Here is an 18,351-nt window from a genome sequence, read left to right on the forward strand (position 1 = left end):
TTGTTTTAAATCAAAATTAACAAAGCAACGTAAATCAATTAGTGTCAACACAAATATGCTTAAAAATAACTAATAAATATGTGGAAATGAATATCTCAACCTCTTTTTAACTCTAGGCCTCAAAGCTACAGCGAAAGCTTCGCAACCTACGACAACTTTCGAGTCGTTGACTTAGGCGAAGTTAAGCGTTTGAGTTTTTATGTTTCTTGCAGCTGGCAACGCCGCTGCATAGAGCTTTCGAGCTTTTTGCCATTTATAATAGCTTCGCCGAACTTTTAACGGATTTAGATCGTCGCCAAAAGCAAAGCAAACAATCAACCGCGCGACTCGGAGCAATACAATCGATCAGCAAATAAATACAAAAACGACACATATTTTTACTAAGTGTTATACATTTAATTGTTGTGCTCTTTTTTTATACTCCTCTTTTGCGATATGAGTGGAGTGCTGCGACGCGGTTCCCTGAATTTCGATTGCACTGGCGGCAGCTCGCGGGGCAGCCTTGATTCGAACCTTTATGGCGGCTACCGCGAGACAAAGCCAGTGCCAGGCACACCGGAAATAAGTGTAATTGCCATGGACTTTCGTCGCCATTCGGATGACCTGAAGAAGGTTGGCTTCGTGGCTGGGGCTGCACCCACGCCTAGCACCGTCAAGGATCTTAGCCAGGACGTCGATAGCGATGTTTTATCAAATTTCTTGGGCCATTATCGTAAATGGAGCTTCATGTGGACATTTCTATTGTGCTTGTTCCAGATACCCACCACATTTCATTTGTTTATGTTTGTGTTTCAGGTGAGTTTCAGCTTATGGATTGGCAAATATTTGCACACTTGATTGCGTCGCACTTTCAAATCCAAATTTTGTACTGTTTTGTGTTGTGTTGTGTTTTGTGAACTTAAACAGATCGAGGGCAATTTGGCCATGCAACAGCTTTAATAATTGCTTGATAGACTGATTTGTGTTTTGTGATAAAAGAGAAAGATTTATATAAATCGACCAATTGGTAGAAGTCAATTTGATTAGTTTATTTGTCGATTTAATGATTTAATAATATATGATTAAATGTGATTTACATTTACTCAAAATTTAGCGTGAATTCATATAAGTAAGATGCATTTACATTTAAATGTGGGTCAAATGGCAGGGTTATATTTATAAAAATATACAAATTGGTGTTATTAAGATACTATTATAATATATAGCCTGTGGTGTTTGTCATTCGTCACTTGAATATGAGAAACTGTTAATAGAGTAAATAAACAATATAAACACACTATACAATCGACATATCGCAGTCGGTAATCTTGCTTAAAAAATGTGATAACAAGAAAGCCCTGAGGATTTTAACTGACAAGCCAGCCAGCACTTGACATTATTCCTATTGTTGCTTTTGCTCCGTCGACAATTCGTCGAATTCAAAAAGTGTTGAATGAGAGTGCGAGTAATAATCAAAAGCCTATTATATATCACTAATTTGCCAATATTTCAGGCATTAACAATGTCGCGTGAAACCCAGTCATGAGCGACCTTCGAGCAATTTGCATTGGAATCGTATTCCATACGCACCAAATGGGCCTCAGAACTTGAGATCTGCGATCATTTGTCACTGAGCGTATTTGTCAGATACTTTGATTGTCTTGCGTGCTAGTCAATTGCAAGCACTTCGTTTGTTCGATTCAGCGTATGTTAATCACGATAATCATCTATCGTGCTAATGTGCAATTGGGAGGGTAACCAAAAAAAGAAAAACAAACCGCAGAGTACCTTGACACAGACGGTTTATCATATGGCATACTAAATAAGAAAGAAAATTGCAGCATCAAGAAGTCAAGAACTTAAGAGATACCTTAGTATGGCTATTTACCAGTCGATAATTGCATGATTACAACCCCATATCAATGGGCCGTTCTTATGTAAACAGCATATTATATGGTAATAGGGTTATCTAACTACCAATTATAAGTCAAGCTTGACCAAATTATGATTGGTTGCATATGATGCAAGAATTAAAAATTTGCAATCATCAATTAAATATTACAAGTACATATATGTGTGGTTATACTAAAAATTCAGAAAATTTTTACAAATTTCGAGTGAAACAATGGACGTTGTAGATGCCATGATGTTCTATATTCACTCCATTTGCGTGTTGGTCCAAAAAATGTACACATTTGCACAAGGTTATGTTAAGTTCGGAAGGGATTGGTAACTTTTGGGATTGTGTAATAAATCCTTTGGAAGGGCGGGTGTTGTCATGTTAACACCAAAAGTTACCAATCCCTCCCGAACTTTTCATAGCCTTATATGTTAAAGGAATTTTAGGAGCGGCGTGATTTTTGGGTATGTTCGGCTATATTTACCTGAACCTGCCCATCCTTTAACGTGCTCATCTGAAATCAAATCAAAACATCGTGTATAAAATATTAGTCAGGCCTCATGCTAAGATAATACAGCTTCCATTCGAAACTTTGTTAAGGCCACACAGATATGTTACTAAATGTTACTGAAAAATATTTGGTTTTTAAGACTTTAAATAATAACAAGTAAGAGGTTCTAGTCGGAAGCTCCCGACTAGGGAATACCTGAACCCTCTTATTCCAGCACCAAATAAATTTAAAAAAAATTCCCTTGGCAGGGTTCGAACTCGCAATTGACCGCATTGCTTGCTGTCGACTCTACTCAACAGCCACACCAGCAAAAAAAAAAAAATAGTATCCGGTATGGCTCGAACTCGCGACAGACCGCACCACTTGCTATGCCTCTACTCAGCAGCCACACCAATAACTTGGAACATGCATGAATGTGTGTGTGTACATGTATACAGAAATTCTTAAAGCTACTTCCCCATCCAATTGCGAAGTTGCATATAACTTTGGTTTTTTCTTAACCGATCTTTATGAAAATTTCAACAGTATATCTTTGTACCATAGAACATTTGTGTATTCTGAATAAATCAATTGCATTTAAATTGTTGCTTAAATTGGTTGGCAATAAAAGTTGGGTTATTAACTTGATTTATAGCTAAGAGGTGGTAGCGGGGTGGCCGCGATAGGTATAAAATTAAAGATACTTGACATATATATAAAATTCTAGAAGCAACATATCATGTTTGGCGACTCTAGCTCTTATTATTTACCCAATTTGCTCAAAAAACATGATGTCGATATCGATTTTGATCGATTGCTTGGAAACGGAGTAAGTTATCGATTATCGGAAACAAACTCGATCTGCACGGGAACTAGCACCTACATCTAATTTCAAGTCTCTAGCTCTTATAGGTTCTGAGATCCTTGCGTTCATACATACGGACGGACGGACAGACAGACGGACATGGCTAGATCGACTCGGCTATTGGTGCTGATCAAGAATATATATACTTTATTTGGTCAGAGATGCTTCCTTCTGCCTGTTACATACATTTGCATTTTGCAATATACCTTTTTACCCATTTTCAATGGGCTCAGGGTATAAAAATACGAATTTACTGCTGAAAATTGAAACTCTCTCTCTCTCTCTCTCTCTCTCTCTCTCTCTCTCTCTCTCTCTCTCTCTCTCTTTTCTCTCAACGGTTTTCAGATCAATGATCTAAATTCCACGCTCAGCTGGGTTAATTTATGCAAAACTTTTACTGATCAGTTAAGCGCAACTCTTTTGATTGTCATTCCGGCTTGTTGAACTTTATCTTAATGCCCCTTTTAAAATCTTGTGTGTTGGCGCACCTGTGCAACTGTGACTTCCACTTCGTTTTCAACACCTGCCTGTCTAACGACTCAGTTGTAATAGTAAAGTGCGCGCTTGAGGTCCACTATATGGCCGAAAACTCTCAGAAAATACACATGTAAATCATAAAATACGCACAAAAATCGAATTTTGCATATGTGTTCGTTCATTAACTGAAATCTTAATTTTCGCAAACATTCTAAATCAGTTGATTGGCGTCAGAAGCCGCAGTCGGTTGACTTTTTCGAAACCAATTCAAATTGTGCGCTCAGTATGCAAACGGTTGAAGCAAATACGGGCGAATTGTCGCCAATGTTGCTGGCCACGCCCATAAGCGACGACCAGTTGGAGCTACTCCAAATGAAGACTCTGCAAGGGCTGTTGGGCTCGGCAAGTCGCTGGCAGTGCATGTGGTGTGCCATTCTCTCTATCCACCAGGCCATTTGTACGTTCCACATATTCGTGTATGTGTTTCAGGTGAGTGATCGCCAGAGGCAAGACCTTAGTCTGGCTGTATAAGTTACCAAACTGCATTGCCAGCGACATATGAACAAGCCCCACAAGCTTCTAACTAAAATGAGCCACATTGTGGTTCTGCCAATAGACTCATAAAAATCATGACTTGGTTCTGTTTATGTTATTTTCCACCAAAAGCATGCTGATAAGTGATATCTGTGATAAGAAGAAATTGTGTCAATATTTGTGTTTACGTGGTTAATTAATTGTTGTTTCAAGACACTCTTTTTGCCAATTATTATTTATTTTGTTTATGATCAGGTTGAGTGACTTTAGACGTTCTTAATATAGCACAAAACGCATTTCAATACTTGTATAAGAATTATTTTGTTTTATCATCTCTTAATACACAAACACGTTTGTTGAATCTCCAAATATCTTAACAATTTTATTCCAGTCTAACCAGATCCCTGAATGCTGGCAGGGTTCATAAATGCGATTATATAGAAATATATATATAGATATATATATATATATCCACCACTAACCCACTTTAACAGATTTGCCTTTTTTTTTGGCGTCATAGCTTGTCTTTTAATTGTTGTGCCTCCAAGAGTTTTCAATTAATTTCCACTCCTACTGATCTATATCAGGTGGCGGCTAGAGGTTGCGACAACCAAGGTTAACTTCGAAAGGTTACTCTCGTGCCTTGGGCCAATAGCGGCCGCTAAAATGTCTAAATATATTAATTTATCTACAATAATAAAATAAGCAAATATTTCTGGGCCGGTCTGTCTGCCACCTAGGCACACTGGTTTCAGAATTCACTGGGTAGCAAATATGTACTTTTAGTAATAACTAACTTTAGTATGACGTATAACTAAAACCTGCTGCAGTAGCTTAGTTATCATACAATGACCCCGCGCAATAAATTACTAATAATAATAGGCTAGCAAATATATTAAAGAAGCAGGTTTAGATGCTGTATTGGGGATTTCCAGGGAGTATCCGTCTATATAAATATGAATTTCCCATTTAATAGAATTTAACCACTTTAAAATGCGAGTATTCTAATTCTAGTGCCCAAATATATATCTCGATATTATATAAATATTATATTTTTGTTTAAGAGAAGATTAATTTATACAACAATAATACAATAATATTAAAAACCCAGAATTTTAAATTTTCAATTTAACTAAAAAATATTATGCCCATTCCTATAAAGAGCTTGTACACTCCACTCCAGTCTTAAATGAACTGACAATAACGACATTGTCTGCTGCAATATGGAATATTAATTGGTTATTAATTAATTGTGTATTCTCCACAATGGCTAAAACAGCTGCTCAAACTTAAATCTAGCATTGTGCGACTGCTGACCAGTGTGCCCGATGTCGTCATTACATTAAATTGCAATCAGGTGCAAAAATAAATGATGTAAAAAAACACACATGCAGACAACAATCGACTTGAACTCGTGCAAATGTATCTGCAAGCCCATTCATCTAAACGGCGCAACCGAAGCCTCGTGTGCGATGCGGTGGGTTGAGGTGGGGTGGGTCGCTGGTTGCAGATTGGTGGTGATCATGCGGCTAACCCCACGCTATAAAATTCCACCGTCGGTTCTTTATGCAAATGCCTGAAACGTGACAAGTAAGTGCCGCAGCACTCAAAACCACAGACAAATGGACATGAGATACGGGACACGGACAGTTTATGGCATGAGAGCACGGCATAGACGGACAACAACAGTAACAACAAGCATAATATACATGACCACATATCGTTAATGAAGGAACAAGACTTGTCGGCAGTTTTTTTGAAGAACGTTAACTTTTACTTTTTCTCTCATTAAAACAGCTTATTCACTTTCTACGTGCGTAGCTGGTGTTGTGGTTGCTTTAGTGCGAACTTCAACTTGAACTTGAAACCATTTCCTCACACTCACAAAACCACAACAGCAACGGCTACAATTAATGGTATCACGTACGTTACGAGCCGAACCAACCTGTTGAGGCCTGCCCGGCCGCATAGCGTATACGCCCCATGCGCCGCAGCTCGAGTTCGAGCTCTAGAGTCCGGTGAATAACCTTTGCCTCTCCGTTATGCTATGTTATTGATAGCAGCCTGCTAAATAGCTTGCACTGAAGGCTTCGTCAATCAGCCTCGCTGGCCGGGAAACCAGGTAGCCACGTACCCTGTCAGCCGAAAGTTTTCCAATTTCCCGTATGATGTAACAGTCATGCTCAATACTCAATCGCAAAGTCATTGGCCTGCATTTTATTTACTGGTCGTAGCGAATGGCCGCATAAAATTTGCCATTGAGCAATGCGAAACACAAATGCATGCAGCGATAATTAATCAGTTTGCAAGTGCCACCATAAACGCCATTTGCTACTAGCTAATTACATAAAGTATCAAGAACTTATCGACTTTGTATGCACTGTTACAAAATCGAAATATGAAGCAGCCGTAGTTTAATTGTAGTCGTTCGACAATAAAATTGTGATTGTGTTGACATATTTATGATGTTTCAGTCTAAAAACGTTTTGCTAAGGAAAAATGCCTAATTATATTGTTTATTCTGATTGAAAATATTGTTTGCGATTTTAGCATTTGTTATTTATTTTAAAATAAAATCACTTTGTTTTATCTGCCCCCATCAACAGTAGTCTCGGTCTTATCGCCCATGTCCTCAGCTCGTGCGTTTTTTAGTAAAAGATTTTAACACAGTTCTAAAATTAATAAGCTTTATTTGACCTTGATATTTATACTAATTCATATAGTGCGTTATATGTTAGGTAAAAACTGGTTAGTGTATCAAATTGGCTTCAATTCTTTAATTAATGTTTTAAATTGTTGCACTAAATTCCGTAATATAAATTGCCGACTGACCTTAAATGTACCGTTCGCAATTTATGTGTAAAAGGTAAATAATTATTATTATAAAATTATTGTTTTTCATAAGGTAAAAATACAACAAATATTTTTTTTATAATTAATGAGCACCTTATACAAACATTCATAATGCTTTTTAACAATGAAATAGGAAAATAGCAATTAAAACTAGAGCCGATTTTTTAATAAATGTGTAAAGTCATGCCAAAATCGTTGCCATATTAAAGACTTTATATATGATAGTTACATCATTCGTAAATACAATTTTTCCTTATTAAGTTTCTTAAAACATTTCGTAACTATCGAAAGTTCGCCGCTTTAACTTTCTTTAGTATCTCCCAGTCGAGCATGTACTTTTTTGAATGAATAATATGATGGTAATTATATTTGGCTTAAGCTTGATGTCCAGTCAATAAAGAAAAAAAACAAATCGCTTCAGCAAAAAGAAAGTAAAAGTTAATTAATTTTAAGGCCGCTTATTGTTCAGAATTTGATGAATATATTTATTTGGAGTTTTTTCTATTAAGTGGTTAAAATTGATTTCGATTTTATATTGCAGACCGCTCCAAAGGACTTTTGGTGTGCCCGACCAAAAAATCTGCTCGAACTGGGCGTCACGGAATGGCGTAACCTCAGCCAGAGCTCCAATGGCTGTCACTTGCGAGATATCGATTACAGCCAGGTGATCGTGGAGAATGGCCAGCTGATCAATTGGCCCAGCAATGTCAGCGATGTGGGCTATAGACAGTGTCAGCAATTTGAGTTCTCTGATATTGATGGCAACGCTAAAACGCTGGTGCAGGAGTTTGGTCTGGTTTGTGGAAACAACATATCAAACTATGTGGAAATGTGTTTTCTGATGGGCGCAGCAGCTGGTGCGGTCCTCTCGGGCTGGATCTCGGACCGTTTTGGCCGCCGACACACATTGATGAGCTTTGTGTTCATACAAACTGTTTTCGGTAAGTCCAATAAATAGTTGTTGGAGTAATCATGCCAATCACGGGGAAAATTGCATGTCCTGGTGCCAGACATGACAGTTTGTGCCACGTTTATTTTCTAATTGTCATTTAAATGAAACTCTTGCACACAATGAGACCTGTGTGTGAGTGTGTGTGTATGTGGAAAGGGCTTAACATATTTGACTCTGTCCGCAGCAGGGATTTTAATTGACTTTACATTCTTATTTACGTGCCTGGCCTTGCACCTGACATTCCCAACCGACCTTCTCACTCTAACACTCTGTCTTATGGCTCGCTCTCTTTCTATACCGCTGTGGCACAGGTGGAATTTTGGCCTTCTCAACATCGGTGGCCATGTTCATGTCGCTACGTGTTATAATTGGATTCGCATCAATGACCGTGACTGTTGTTAGCTTCGTGTTGGTCGTCGAGTTGGTATCCGGCAAATGGCGCACAGTAATCGGTATATTAAACATTTTACCAGTCGCCATCTCTTATGTCCTATCGTCTGGCATTGCCTATCTCATCCGAGACTGGCGCACTCTGCAGCTGGTCATATCCTGGCCATGGCTGGCCTTGTTGTCCATTTGGTAAGTAACAGCAATGATTTAATGACTGAATACTCGCTTACAATAAAATATTGTTGTTTACCATACTCGAATTTAAGGTGTGATAAATCGATTAGGTTGCAAGTTGAATTGCACAATTTGTTTCTCTACACTTAACCGATTACTTAAAAACAAAACAATTGTTTAATCAAAAAAGTTGTTATTTCATAAATCATTTGCAACTTTCCCCAATCGTTAAATGAGTAATTAGTAAGATTAAACGATTTAGTCTTAACTCAAATCTTTAAAATGTGCTTACAAAAGTGCAAGCTTAACTTATTTGTATACTTTTTGCAGCGTGTTGTGCTGTGAAATTCTTATTCAGGTTAAGAGCATTTTTTCATTTTCCCAAACATTTTCACGTTAGCGATAAAATGTTATTTTTTCTTCTATTAATAATGACCATAGAGACTCCAAAAAACTTTACAAGGTAGTTTGATAACAATTCAATCATTCTGAAATGTTTTCAAGCTTTTGACTAATTATTCTCTTCTTCTACAATTTTTTTCCACCCGGGGAAGATACTTTAAGAAATTAAAATATTTCAACCAAATGAATAGATAATCAAAAACATTTATATGGCTTCCATACGGCGTTACAGGGTATAAGAACATAAATATATCTTAAATTAAACAACTTAAATAATAATAATAACATTAAGAAAACGAAATGAGAATATATGAATATCATATTTTAGAAATTCCATACCCCTTATATTTAGTTACTGTGTGTGTAATGTGTAATTCTAGTAAAGTTATTTCCATTATGTCATTTGTTGAAAGTAATTTTTAATACATAAATATTAAAATTAACTTGGGGTAATTATTACGAGTAAGACAAATTGTTAGCTATATACTCAAATGAACGTATTGTGTTATTTTCTGGTTTAGTAGTTTGTATTTGTTGCATTCGTCGGCTCAAACTTGAGGTCTTTATAGTATTTACGAGTATGTGACTTGAGGCCGCTTTTAGTGCGCCAAGTAAATACAAAAAGTTTAGCTAATCGTTTTATTGTTATTTCCACGTTCGCATTAAACATCAAAGTGAAAACGAAATGTGTAACAAATTCCTGACAACCACTGACCAACGGTTGACAGCATTTTGTTGCGTGGGATCAATTAGATTTGAAACGGACAAGGCAACAGGCAGCGTTCCACACATTCCTCAGTGTTTATCCCAGAATCTGGTGGGAAACCCTTTAGATTAGGCACGCTGAGCTGCCATTGTGTGTGGCTCGGACTTTGAATCGAATGAAAATGAAAAATTCCAAAGTGTCAATGGTCAGGCAATAAATACCAAAAGCACGACATTGATTCTATTATTTTCCTTTCCGCTGCCTCAACAGGTACTGGCTGCCGGAATCTCCACGCTGGCTCTTGGCACAGGGTCGCCTCGAGGAGCTAGGTCGTCTGCTTGAAGGCGCGGCTAAGATGAATGGCACAACGCTGCCCAGCAACTATCAAAAGACGCTTGAAGCCGCCGCCCCAATGGCTGCCCAGCCCAAGGAGCCATCCCAGACAGATGTAGTCAACGCGCCCGTTGAGGAGGGCAAGGCCCAAATGGATTCACACAATATGGATCTGCATGTGAATCCACTGTTTGTTGTCTTTGGCAGCAAGTACTGGCGCACCACAGTCCTTACCCTGATTATTTGGCTCACCCTTATCATCATCTATTTCGGACTGACCCTGCATCTGAGCAATTTAGGTGGCAATATATACATTAACAGCGCTGTGGCCGGAAGCGTGGAGGCAATTTCCATATGTATTAGCATTTTCATAGTTCTGAAAGCGGGCATTAGACGCAGCCTTCTGGGCTACATGCTGTTGCCGGGCCTCTGCTGTCTGGCCACCAATTTAGTGCCCCAGGGCGGGGATAATCAGACAGGCGTCATTGCATTGGCCATTATAGGTGGGTTTCCTATAAATCTGATACACATATATCTGTATGCAGCTTGTCATATAACTTCTTTTACCTTCCAGCAAAGTGTTTGATAGGCGCAAATAATGCCATTATACCCACCTACACGGCTATGCAGTACCCGACTATTGTGCGTAACTTTGGCGTCGGAATGGGAAATTTGGCGTCAGGCATTGGGCTCATACTGGTTCCGTCCTTGTGGCAGCTGGTGAGCTAACGAGGTTCACCTACCTCTTGTCAACCTAATAAAAATTTGTATTTTCAAGGAACGTTATGACGCTCTGCTACCTCTTAATATCATGGGAGTTTGTGGCTTGATTGGCGCTGTTGCATTAACTCTGATGAAGGACGTCGAATAGTTAATCTCTTTGTATATTTATTTGATGTGAATTCTATCTGTGATATATTGGAAATATCGGTCAATGGGCATACACAAAATCATTCTTCTCAGCCTTTGTTGAGCATTCCTTGTTTTTTATTCGCATATTTATATTTAATTTGAATTTAAAATATGAATTTTATAGACTTTTTAAATATAGATTATATTTCTGTAAATTCTTAACGTTAAATTGCTTCTTTATTTTCTAGAACAATCATAAGGTTTATTTACTCTAAGATATAAATATATATATATATATATATATATATATATATATATATATATATATATATATATATATATATATATATATATATTAATATATTCATATATTATTGATCAACAGTCAAATTGGCTATGTATGTGCTTTGCCTTCGCTTATCCATATCTGTCTGTGTGTGTTTATATGTTTGAAAAGTTCGTTAAATGTGTGAATAGTTATATGTGACTAAGGTACAGTGTATCTGTTTGTCAATATATATCATAATATATATATCATAAATAGTCAAAAATATTACAATTCCTTAGTTTTTTATGTCTACTATCCATCTGCTACTTCTTCTCTACTTAGCTAATGCATAAACCTCGTGCTTTGCACGGTGTAGCGCGCATACGCCCTGTTGTACCTAAAAGCTCAATTTCTGATTTGTACACTAATATGTTTCGTTTCGTACATTTTTAAACGCAGCTTTAAGCTCATGCAACAGCCTAGCTTTAGCTCTATTCACAGCGTTGCCATCTATCTGTATTTTTGCTTTCAAAATCGCGGTAAAAGTAATTTAAAAATTGAAGCACGTTCCCAGATCCCACACACAATTCTCAGCACAGGCAATATCCGAAAAGCGTATAAAATTTGCAAAAATCATCGCGTTCACTTTCATTTCAAGATGCGTTAACGGCTTTAAACGTTTAAACGTTCACATGGCAGCCATAACACGCCTCACATAAATTTCCAGGTGTGTGTGCTGGGCATGAAAGAGACGCAAATCTGCGACGTGGCTATAAAACCGACTGCGGAGCTCGGGCGCCAAGCATTTCAACGTTTATCGGCTGGCCAAAAGTAACCTTACCACGGCGGTCTCAGCAAAATAAAATAATTAAAAGTATCTATACTTGAATTAAGGGTGATAAAAATTCGAGTTTTGCGGAAGTGTTGCACAAACGATTGGAGTAACCAACAACAACAAAATGAAACTGCAACTATTTGCGGTAAGTTTTGCAAGGATCAATGAACACAAAAAGTGTCAAGCACAAGCGTAAATATTAATATGAATATCAAATTTATAAGAGTCGCTCAAAAGTGCGCATAATAAATGCAATTGTCCGGCACGTATGGGTATGAGAGCTACCAAGGTCGTTTGGTTCACAGCTTAAGATCTCGATCTCTGAACACCGATTGAGACATTTGTGTTGTGTATTTGCATTTAATAGAAAGTCTATGAGTGTACTTGTAGCTCAATGCGATGCAGTTAGCAATTAAATATGGCCAATTGACATTTCGTTGCCGATCGCATAAAAACCAAACAACAACTCAAATCGCCAACATCATAAATATGCGATTCAATCATTAACAATTGTGTGTGTACCAAAGAATTTCAATTGAAAAATTGGTTAACCAAGCCCTCAGGTCACAAACTTAACAAGCATTTTTTCGGCTTAGCCTCCGCCCCATTGATTGTGGGCAATGTGCCCACAATTTCAAAAGCAAAAAAAATATTATTGAACATAAGTACCTAGCATTATCTTTGAAACTTGCTACTGAGCGAGCGGTAAAATGCACACTAATAAATATTTATTAATTTAAAGATGGGAGTTGCTTATTGGAGAAAAGAAAAAGCTATAGATTAATAATAAAAAAATAAGTTTTCTTCCTATATAACAAATTTATAAAGTTGGTGGTGTTTAGAAATAAGTAATATTTTGCTTTTCTTCCAAGTTTTAATGCATTTTTTTATACAAGAAATATAAAACTCTATATTGCTTATATAAGAGTAAAAAGTAAACCACATTCCATCAGCTTTAAATTAATAGTATAAAAAAAAAAAAAAATTCTTACCAGATTGCAAATATATCTAGTACGACAACATATAAAATTCTAATTAAAATCCGCCTGTTAAGAAATATATAAAAACCTTCGAAAACCATAAATTACCATTTCTAATAGGATTTTAATGTTATTGATTGATTGCTTGATTTGTGGGGCTTGTCCAAAATTTTTGCACAGCCTTTGGTCTAATGAGTTTTCTCATAAAAACGAAATAATAATAGTAAAATCAGAGCAGTAGGTGTCAGCAATTTGTTGAGCATTTTGAGAGTAGTTATGTGTGAATTAACTGAAAATTGGTCACGGCATGTTATTGTGCCTGGCTTATGCATGTGTCTCAAGGTCGTTGCCGCTGTTTGGCTCGGCTCCACTTACGCTTCCACGAGCCACTGACCAAGTTACTTGGGATGCCAAAAACGCACCCAAGCTGGCTGCACACTCATTGCCATATAACGCAAATTCTCGGCACGCACACACACACACACACATCGCAGTTGATGCAGATGCAGATACACCAACACAAGTAAAAAAGTATTACAGATACGCCGCTCCATAACGCAATTGGGCGTAGTGTGTTACGTAATGCACGAGCACACTGTGCACACATAGTTACATGCATATGTATTTGTATTAAACATAAATAAAACGTTACATATCTGAGCTCTGAAAGTGCACTGACAACTATTTCCAGTTGGTAGACCGAGAAGAAATACATTCGGGTTGGAAGCTGTTACAGACGCGAGCATGAGATCTCTGTTGAATGCCCTAGGGTTTTTGGATTTCAATCCCTTTCGGTCAATGGCCAGTCAAGTTATGGCTCAAGGCCAAGAGTCCTTAGCCAAGTTATTGTTACTAATGAGATATCATCGAAACGCCAGAAAGTCATCCTCAGCTCACTGCCAGTCAACGCACTCCAATAAGATCGCAGACTACGCCCACGTGAAAGACTGCTTGCTGGCTAGGGCTTGGCCTGGCACAACTTGAGTAGTGGCTGCTCACACAAATGTTGTGCTTTTTTGGTTTCCTTGAACCACGAGGCGCAGCCATAAAAACTAATTAAATTAAATCAAGTTCCCCAAGCAACGAATTACTCGCATTGTTGCAAGTGTTTGCTAAAGCGTGCAAGCCCGGTTTTCAGTCTCTCTTTTATTTTCGATCATATTTTAACGGCTGGCCAAATAGTTCACTTGACCAGGTAGTTGGGCAGCCAGCCAAGCTGTTGTTCGGTCACTATAAATGCTTGGCTTGAATGCCCACAACACTAAGCCAAGAGGAATACCGGCCAAGAAAGCAATGCAAATCAAGCTTAAAACTATTTACTTATATATATGTACAAATATTTGTGGAGTGAATGCATAATAAAAATTTGCATAAGCTTGACTCACAGCGCAATTAAGTAGCAAAACATAAAATAGCTGTACCTATATTTAAAATTACATGATATATTGCTGAAATGCATGTGTGCCAATGGCCTAAATATTTGTATTTGTCCTTAAATAAGTCATTGGGAGTTGCAAAGATTGTAAAATTTGTTTGGTAGACGAGGTGTCTTCTCTACTTAAATGTGAGGTAAACAAATTGTATCTCCAAGCTGGGCATGGCAAAGCACTTACCGAAGATTATAAAAGCAAATGAAATATGAAAAATACATATGGTTTATAGCAGATAAAAATGATTTAAATTAAAGGCATATTTTTTCAATTCCAGAAGTATATATATTTTTGGAAAACTTTTAATTGTATGACATAATGGTAAACTGATGTGACAAATACAATTACCACCGATAAATGAGATTTGGTTAAGTAGTTGTAGTTAAATGCGTTTTTTAGAATATGTACATTATTAAATCATTCGAAATATTACTTCATAAATGTTGAGCCGAACCGATTTCATTCAATAAAGCAACTCAGGTACATTAAACAGTTCACAAACAAGTTTACCTAACCCGAACCGGCTATAAGCGGCTGAGCTTTAGATTCGTTCAAAGTCAAATGCAGTTTTCAAACAACAAAAACGACAGCATTAATTGTTTTAAGAATATTTTTGAATGCCTTTTACGAAATGAAAAGCCCATATATAATGCATTTTTAATAATATCAATTAAAATATATTCGTGAATGTTATCAAGAGATACCATAGACGCCAAAGCCTATGTTACACCTGGTAATGAATACAAAATTTCCAATCTCTCGAAATCTCCAACTTTGTGTTGACCCACAGCCCAGAAGTGTGGCACAAAAATACCTCCATCGAACCACGACGAAACCAACTGCGGCGCAGCTGCCGCTCGACCAACCTGGGGCGCTGACCATAGCCTGTGTGACTGATCTCTTAACGCGGCACCTAATTAAAAAGTAACTCGACCTGAAACTCAAATTCGACGACTGGTATTTTGGAAAGTATTCGAGTTCGTAGAAGCCGCCCATTGGCTTGGCGGCTACTTGTCCTAGACACTGACTTCTTTTTATAATGTTGTAGTTGTTGTGAACCGGAAACTCGGCGTGCTTGAGCTCAAACGGTTTCCACATGCCACGGAAAAATTCGCATAGCTAACTCAAATGGGGTTTTTCTTTTTTTGACTGTGCCACTTTAGGCTGCCGCCAACTGCTGAGGCATGCAAATTACGCAATCCAGGCCGAAACGGCGATAATAACAACAACAACAACAGCATCAAGCGATTTTCAACAGTCGATATTTGCTGTTGTTGTTGGCGGTAGTTGGTGGCAGTGGTGGTGCTGCTGCTGGTGGCTGTTATGATCGATCGCCAGCGAGGCGGGCGAGCAATTTCTGCGATTTGCTTTATGTTCCACATTTATTGCTATTGCAGCTACTCCTGTTGTTGTCGTTGTCGCTGTTGCCGCCACAGCGTTACAATTACAAATTTTTGTTGTATGAGTTAAGCGGCGTATAAATTTAAACCAGTTTGTTTATGGCGACACCAGCTTAAGAAGTACACAAAGAGCACAAAGCCAAATTTTGGACTTTATTTACATTTGCCGTAAACCACTTTTGTGGAACGCATGTGGAGCACAAATTCAAAAAAGATCCGTCCAGTCCAAGCTGTACATTGAGTACGCACTGCTAATTGGAAGTGTGTCCACGTGATCGATGCCACACTTGGCCAAGCAACCGCAACAGTTGCAACACGCCATGAAATAATTGAGACCATGCCATTTATAGCCCTGCTTTAATGCCTATTGCCCCCTTCCTCAACTTGCAGCTTTTGTGCAGCGTCGTCGTCATCGGCTTGGCACAGGCCCAAAACTATCCGCCACGGCTTAACATTCCTGGTGCAGTGCCCGTGTCAGCGCCGATACCGCAACGGCAGCAGGTGCTGCGCGTGCGTCGTCCTGGAGCGCCGCTGCGTCAGCAGCAGGCAATCTTGCCCGCGGTCACCCAGCGTATTGCACTAGAGGAACGACCCGTCACCGAGCCCGCTGAGGACGACCAACCGGATGCATTCCTGCCCAGTTTGCTGCGTGAGCAGCAGCTTGCTCAGGCACAGCAATCCCAGTTCCAGCAGGCGGCCGCCGCCTTCCTGAACAGCCAGCAATCTATTGAGACGGCCACGCCGGTGCATCAGTTGCTCCAGCATGAGGACAGCCAGCCGACAGCGATATTGCCAGCGCCACCACGCTTTGCCGAGCGTCCCGCAGTTGCCACGCCGATCAACCGACCGTCCTTCAATGACTTTGGCATTGGACGCTTTGAGAACTCCCAGCGCTTCGATTTGCCGCGTCCAACTCCAACAGCTGCGGCACCACCACAGCCACAACGTGTAGCCATCATCCGCAATAGACCATCCGCAGCAGTACGTCCAGAGCCACCAGCGCCTCTGCCCGTTGCACGTCCCAGGCCCAAGCCCATTCAGCCGCGTCCCATCATCGATCAGAACCAACTGCAGGATGAGCAACACACGCAGCAGCAGCGTCGCCAACGTCCAGTCGCCCAGACCATACGCAAGTGGCGCGATGAGAACGAAGATGGCACCATAACCTGGGGATATGAGAACGACGATGGCTCCTTTAAGGAGGAGATCATCGGCACCGACTGCATAACCAAGTGAGTGCACACCTTAAAATTTATAAATTGATAATTAAAATGTGTCTCCTCAAGGGGTACCTATGGCTACATTGACCCCGATGGCAACAAGCGTGAGTACAACTATGAGACGGGCATCAAATGTGATCCCAATGCCCGCAACAATGAGGAGGAGCTGCAGGAGAACGGCTTCATCAACTACGAGGAGAATCGCGCCGTGTTGCCCAACGGCTTGGAGATCGACATGACGCAGCTGGGGAAGAAGAAGTCCAAGCGTCCCAACAGTATCTACAGAAACTAAGCACTCACACACACACACACCTAAACTCCAGTTAGCAATTTAAGTTCAACAGCTCTTAAGTCGTCGCCTTAATTTTACTAATCTGTCTGTACTTTATTATTATTTAAAGTGAAAAATTATATGTATAGCTTGTAAATTCCGCTGACTTAATAGGGGCGCTGACGTCGCGTGGGCGGCATGCGATTTGGTGGCGTTATGGAGATATCCAGAAAGTCGCCAATGCTGAACTTGGCCTGAGCCAGCGTCTTGTTATCGTCGATGCCTTTCTGACCAGTGCAGGTGACACCAATTTCGCGCATTTGAAAATGATTATTGCGATAGTTGGGGAATACAATCGCAAAGTCAAAGTAGGTACCCTTTTTGCGCGTATCCGGATTCACGTCGCGCACCAGCGAGGTAAGCTCATGCAGCGTCGCATCTTGCCAGGTGTAGATCTGCAGCTCGTTGGTGGGTACATTGCCGTACATATACTCGGATACGGAGTGGTGCCGACCCGTGGAGCAAAACACACGCAGCAACAGCGGACAGGTCTGAAATGACAGCGAGAAGAGGAAGCAGCTCAGTGAAGTTTGTTGCCGGCATTTTGCATATTAAAACAAACCTTCTCGCGATCAATTTGCTTGATCTGTGTCTTCTCTTCCACAATCATGGACTCAACATTAGCCATGCTTTTGTCTATTAGTCTTTCTTTCTGGATCTTTTAAATGCTACAACCGAAAACAAATATGAATTCAACGCACCACCAAATAACAACAACTAGAGATGAGCAGAGCTGGTAGCTGCGGCCAAGTAACTGTTGTAGTGACTTAATATATCATTAATTGCACCAAATTTTAACAGCTTAACAAAGTTGGAGCTTATTCACATACATGTACAAGTGCCGCGTTTACATCAATTCCGAAATAAACTTAAAGTGCAGGATAAAATAAATCATACATTTTAATCTTATATGAGTAACTTTAAATTCTAAATTTCGTTCATCTCTAGAATTAACGCCATGAAGTTGGCTGCGCTACATC

At 39.3% G+C, this 18,351-nt stretch overlaps 3 protein-coding genes across 4 annotated transcripts; 2 read left to right on the forward strand and 1 right to left on the reverse strand.

The window, feature by feature from the left end:
• The first annotated feature begins 309 nt into the window (after positions 1-309).
• On the forward strand, positions 310-11,050 carry LOC115770688 (organic cation transporter protein). Of its 2 annotated transcripts, XM_030716080.1 has the most exons (7): positions 310-788; positions 3,996-4,200; positions 7,640-8,039; positions 8,362-8,629; positions 9,993-10,558; positions 10,630-10,775; positions 10,834-11,050. In XM_030716080.1, the coding sequence occupies exons 1-7, from the start codon at positions 436-438 to the stop codon at positions 10,924-10,926; spliced, it is 2,031 nt and encodes a 676-aa protein (XP_030571940.1). In that variant the 5' UTR covers positions 310-435; the 3' UTR covers positions 10,927-11,050. The 2 variants fall into 2 exon arrangements, with proteins under 2 accessions (XP_030571940.1, XP_030571939.1); XM_030716079.1 differs by lacking the exon at positions 3,996-4,200 and having other exon boundaries at positions 310-795.
• A 1,047-nt stretch (positions 11,051-12,097) lies between these two features.
• On the forward strand, positions 12,098-17,425 carry LOC115770682 (translation initiation factor IF-2). Its single transcript, XM_030716067.1, has 3 exons — positions 12,098-12,155; positions 16,211-17,052; positions 17,107-17,425. Exons 1-3 carry the CDS (start codon positions 12,135-12,137, stop codon positions 17,330-17,332), a joined length of 1,089 nt encoding a protein of 362 aa, XP_030571927.1. The 5' UTR covers positions 12,098-12,134; the 3' UTR covers positions 17,333-17,425.
• LOC115770683 (histone deacetylase complex subunit SAP18) lies at positions 17,403-18,250 on the reverse strand. Its single transcript, XM_030716068.1, has 2 exons — positions 17,934-18,250; positions 17,403-17,862 (listed from the first exon to the last, which is right to left on the reverse strand). The coding sequence occupies exons 1-2, from the start codon at positions 17,997-17,999 to the stop codon at positions 17,479-17,481; spliced, it is 450 nt and encodes a 149-aa protein (XP_030571928.1). The 5' UTR covers positions 18,000-18,250; the 3' UTR covers positions 17,403-17,478.
• Between the last annotated feature and the right edge of the window lie 101 nt (positions 18,251-18,351).

This window comes from Drosophila novamexicana, unplaced genomic scaffold (genome assembly GCF_003285875.2).
Source record: "Drosophila novamexicana strain 15010-1031.04,08,12 unplaced genomic scaffold, DnovRS2.1 tig00004560-arrow-pilon, whole genome shotgun sequence".
NCBI classification, from domain to species: domain Eukaryota; kingdom Metazoa; phylum Arthropoda; class Insecta; order Diptera; family Drosophilidae; genus Drosophila; species Drosophila novamexicana.